The 5275-nt window shown below is 41.2% G+C and overlaps 1 protein-coding gene across 1 annotated transcript in view; it reads right to left on the bottom strand.

The window, feature by feature from the left end:
* FNTA (farnesyltransferase, CAAX box, alpha) overlaps window positions 1-4991 on the bottom strand; it is a 20767-nt gene extending 15776 nt beyond the window's left edge. The window contains exons 1-3 of the mRNA XM_008591976.1: window positions 4792-4991; window positions 2280-2365; window positions 405-519 (exon numbers count right to left, since the gene is read on the bottom strand). Of these exons, the coding sequence (XP_008590198.1) occupies window positions 405-519; window positions 2280-2365; window positions 4792-4991 (401 nt within the window). The remainder of the gene's footprint in view (window positions 1-404; window positions 520-2279; window positions 2366-4791) is intronic.
* Between the last annotated feature and the right edge of the window lie 284 nt (window positions 4992-5275).

Here is a 5275-nt window from a genome sequence, read left to right as displayed (position 1 = left end):
GGAAAAAAAAAAAAAAAAAAAAAAAAAAAAAAAAAAAAAAATGTGGGTCAGCATGAACCACAAATTGTTTACTCATTTGTGATGAAGGGAGCGTAGTAGAGAGTAAAATCTGTATTTTTCATAGACAGAACAGATAATGCCTAAAATTAAATAAATAAATAACAATTAAGCATGTTGTCTAGAATAAAGAGATTAATTCAAGAAAAAACAGTTAAGAGTTGTTGCCTCTCAGAGGTGGGATGGGTGGTGGGAAGAAATGGGGCAGAGATTGCTATTTTTCATTCAATTCTGACTGTTAACTCTGTGTAAATTATTATTTTGGTAAAATTTAAAGTTCAATTAAAAAAAGAAAAAGCTAATATGAGACATTTAAGCAGGGAATATTAATGATATGTATTACTTACCACACTGTATAATTGGCTGCATTTAACTCAATAGCATCCTGGGTTAGTTTAAAAGCTCGTTCACTTCTTTCATCACGCTGCAGAACAGCTCGGAAATAATCATAAACATCTCTAACTGGAGACAGAGCACACAACTGCATTAAGACTATCTTTCTTGTTTAAAATTAGCCCTATAACATAAAATGTTGTTACACCTTATGTGGGAAAACATTTTATTTTCATGTATATTATTTATATTGAAAAAGCTGAATAGAGTCAATTGATTGTGACTGCCATCTGACAACACTCTAGTGTCACAGCTGCAAAGAATGGGCTATACGTGTATAACCATGCTGACTGATTATGTGCATGTATCTGGGTTAACGCCAGATTCCAAATCTCCCAAAGATCTTATGTATAAAAGTAAAATTAAGAGAGTATATATTCAAATACATTTAAGTAGCTGTTTTTCTCACATTTTATTATGATCAGATTTTTTACTGCAAAATATGCACAATGGTAGAAAACTCAAATGGTACAAAAAGGTTCATGTTAAATTTCCATTTCACTAAATTCCCAGTCCTCCTCCTCAGAAGCCCACTGTTAACTGATTCTGACGTATCCTTCCAAATATAGTCTAGGCATGTACAAGTATATGGCCTAATTCCATCCTTCAAATGAGATCACATCACACTCAGTGTTCTGGGACTTGCTTTTTTCACTCATGTGCTATTATTAGGTAGTGTAGGGCTGGCCGGTTAGTCCAGTGGGTTGGAGCACAGCCTTATAACCCCAAAGTCGCAGGTTCAGTTCCCCATAGTGGCCAGCCACCAAAAAAAAAAAAAAAAAAGATAGTGTAAACTAATACAAACTTCTACGGAAAACCACTAAGTAATATCTATTAAAAATCAAAATTTAAGGGCTGGCCCGTGGCTCACTCGGCAGAGTGCGGTGCTGATAGCACCAAGGCCACGGGTTTGGATCCCATATAGGGATGGCTGGTTCGCTCACTGGGTGAGCGTGGTGTTGACAACACCAAGTCAAGGGTTAAGATCCCCTTACTGGTCATCCATAAAAAATAAAATAAAATCAATAAATGCTTTTTGTGAAAGAGGAATGATCTTGGATAATAAAACCTTAACTGAAAGAAATATATATATATATACACACACACACACACACAACTACAAAACTAGCATTCCATTTTACCCATTTACTCTTTCCTACAATAACTAAGAATTAACATTTGTGTGACCTTCAATTTACAGAGCATTTTCACACTCATTATAAAAGAATAATCCGTTGTGAAAGAAAATAATCCATTTACTTTAATAATTCCAACTGATCCTAACACTTCATTGCCAAAATATATTTCAAAATGGTGATGTTTAAGCAACCAAAGTTTATTCTGAATAAGACAGTAACTCAATTATGGTGTACCTTACAAGCAGATTAAATAGCAAATGAAAAGCACAATGACATAATAGTTCTTAACGTAACATTCATTACTTAGAATATTTCCATTCTTTGGGCCGGCCCGTGGCTCACTCGGTAGAGTGCGGTGCTGATAACACCAAGGCCACGGGTTCGGATCCCATATAGGGATGGCCGGTTCGCTCACTGGCTGAGTGTGGTGCTGACAACACCAAGCCAAGGGTTGAGATCCCCTTACCGGTCATCTTTTTAAAAAAAAAAAAAAAGAATATTTCCATTCTTTGGATAAAATAAAACTTTTAATCATAAAAATAAATCTCAAAACCCACAAAATTAACTAATCTTAAGTCATTCAGATCTTTATTAGATAAAAATCTGTCACATACATAACTACATAGTTGTGAATTTCAACTTTGCTACTAAGTTAGCCTTACAAATCTTTTCCTAAAAAAAAAAACTTACATTTTTCACTATAGATGATCTGAACCACTGGATTGGGACCATCGTTCTGTGGCACTGGATCTATATCTGCCCATTCTGCTCTGTCTCTGAAAATACACACTTTTTTCAATGATTATATTCAAACACATAAGAAGGAAAAGAACTCTGATCTTTTACAAAATGGCAACAATTACACTTACATTAATACTAGTATCTTATAGAGGTCTTAATGTAATCATGGTTGGATTCTTTGTAACCAAGTTTTGCCACTTTGCTTTACATATTAAACTTTTAAAGTATAATTTTTAAAAAATGAATAATCATGGGCCGGCCCGTGGCTCACTCGGTAGAGTGCGGTGCTGATAACACCAAGGCCCCGGGTTCGGATCCCATATAGGGATGGCCGGTTCGCTCACTGGCTGAGCGTGGTGCTGACAACACCAAGTCAAGGGTTAAGATCCCCTTACCGGTCATCTTTAAAAAAAAAAAAAGAATCATCATCATATTTTAAAGTTAAATCAGCAGTTGTCAAATTTCAAGTTTTATAAGTGGAAACACATGTTTTTGCATCAAATACACAACAGTTTTAACTTAGAAATCAATCTAATTCATTGGTCTAATAAGACTCTGGAGTCAGTGAGCATTTTTAAAAATTTGAATAATAATTTACTAGGAACTGATGTTTTTAAATCAAAGCAAACACTTAGCTTACTGTATACTAGAGAGGTGGCACAGGTAGTCGTTAAGAGAGCAGGCTCTGGAATTGGACAACTGCCTAAGTCAGAATATTGGCTGTACCACTGTGTGACCTTGAGAAAGTTACTTAACTTCTCTGGACCTCAGTTTCTTCATTTATAAAATGAGGATGATAATATTACCAACCAACCTGACAAGGCTCTTTTGAGGATTAAATGAGATACCAGATGTTAAGTACTTAAACTGAGAATAGCATATAGTAAGCATTCAATGAGTACTATTCACTATCAATGCTGAAACACCAGGTTAGTGGCAACAATCGGTGCTTACAGAAATCTCTGTGTAAACTGCCCAGTGTGACTGTAGTGGATTGAATTATGTCCCCCAAAACTCAATGAAGTTTGAATTGTGTCCCCCAAGTCTTATGTATTAGAAACTTAGCCCCTACTGTGACTGTTAAGAGGCTGGGAAATCCTATTATAGTAATTGAAAGGTGGAGCCTTGAGGAGGTGATTGGATTGCCAGACCATGCAGTAGTGAATGGATTAAAAATGGTGGTCAGGGGCATGGTTCTGAGGGCTTTAAAAGAAGAGGAGAGTCTGTCTGTCTGTCTCTCTCTGCTTCCACTATCTTGTAATGTGAGACCCCCTGGGTCACTGTCGCCACCACCAGATGGGCTTTGGACTTCCCAGCCTCAGAAACTGTTTAAGTAATTAATTTCGTTTTTCTTTATTAATCACCCAGTTCAATGTATTTTGTTATAAGCAACAAAAACGGAGTAATACAGTGTCCAAATTTGTTTTAACCACTCTTTTACTAATACTCTTTTCCTTTCCTCCACTCTTTATACCGATCCGCTATTGATAGCAAAGATTCTGCAGCATCCAGACAATCTTGAAATTGGGTCCATTAAACAAGGAGAGAAGAGGAAAACAATGACCTGGTGCGTAAAGCATAGAGCCTGGGGATGTGGCAAGGGAAAGGTAAGACTGTCATTCAGTCACTGGGAAATCAGACACAGTCATGTGAAAAACCAGAGTATTCCGCAATCCAGAGAGGAGGCTTGAGAGTTCTGGGGCCACCACAACCAATTTAAATCAGTAAAACATTAACTCCAATTGAAAAAAATATGGATAGTGACTTTCTCTCATTCATAAAATCAAGGCAAATAAGCCATCTAATGGGTCTAGATAGAATTACAGAAGAGAAGTACGACGCAAGGACTCGATCTGTGCAGGTTCACATGGAACTAGGAAATCAGCATTACCATCTGAGAGCAAAGAACTGACGGGATGGGACTGTGCTGGCAAAGACTGGGAAAAGAGGCAAGACAGTCGCCGCAGTACCCAACGCTGCCTACCACCCATCACTTGTAGTCTTCACCAGGCGACGGAGGGCGTGCTCGAGAGAATCTAGTAGCAAATCTCTTCATCTTCTAGCCTAACTTGGTGCCTGGCTGGCAGGAGGCGCTAAAATACGGACTGAGAAAACTCCTGAGTCCTTAAAAATCTTACACTAGCTCTCCCCATTTCAGCAGGACAAACCATGGGAAGCCCTTACACCTCGTCTTTAAAGCGAACAGATCTGGCCATTACTTAAATCATAAATTCTTGCCAAACTATCAAAACTGCACCCTAACCTTTCTCTATTCTTCTGCTTATTGTCAGGATAGGGTTGTGGGGCTTGGGAGAGAGCGAAAAATTTCTTAAATTTGTGAATCGCGACCCCTCAACAGCCTAAGAAGGAATGCTGTCCACTACTCGGCAGAGTCTGCGCCGACACGTGGAGCCGGGAAGGGGCGGCTCTGGGGGCTCGCGGCCCGACGCGGGGGAGTTACCTGTACAGGACGTAGGTGGGCGAGTCCAGGCTCAGGAAGCCTTCGTCCATAGTGGACGCCGCCGCTTCTCCGGCCTCGGCCGCCATTTCTTCTTCCTGCTGCAGCTGGGGCGGCGGCGGGGGCGGCGGGGGTGGCGGCTGTCCCCGCGGGCCGGGGTCGCGGCCGGGAGCAGCCTCTCCCACACCCTCAGTGGCCGCCATCTCTCCTCGACCTGCAGCAGAGGTCCCACCCCGCCCCCACTTCCTGTTACTCGGCTTCCTGCCATAGAGATGCGGGCCAGAGAGCCCAAGCGGCGGCCCATTCCGGTTATCCGGCTTCCTGCCATAGAGGTGCGGGCCAGAGAGCCCGGCCGGGGCCCTGTACCCGGCCGGGACGTGGGCCGACTGTCTGTCTGTAGCTCTCCCCGTCTGCAGGCCTTCCCCAGGGCTTGTGTATGACGCTTCGGAAGGTGTGAGTGGTTAGCGCCCCCGGTAGGGAGACAGCG

This window comes from Galeopterus variegatus, unplaced genomic scaffold, assembly GCF_000696425.1.
Source record: "Galeopterus variegatus unplaced genomic scaffold, G_variegatus-3.0.2 Scaffold7457, whole genome shotgun sequence".
NCBI classification, from domain to species: Eukaryota; Metazoa; Chordata; class Mammalia; order Dermoptera; family Cynocephalidae; genus Galeopterus; species Galeopterus variegatus.
This window is presented reverse-complemented; position numbering and strand designations above follow the sequence as displayed.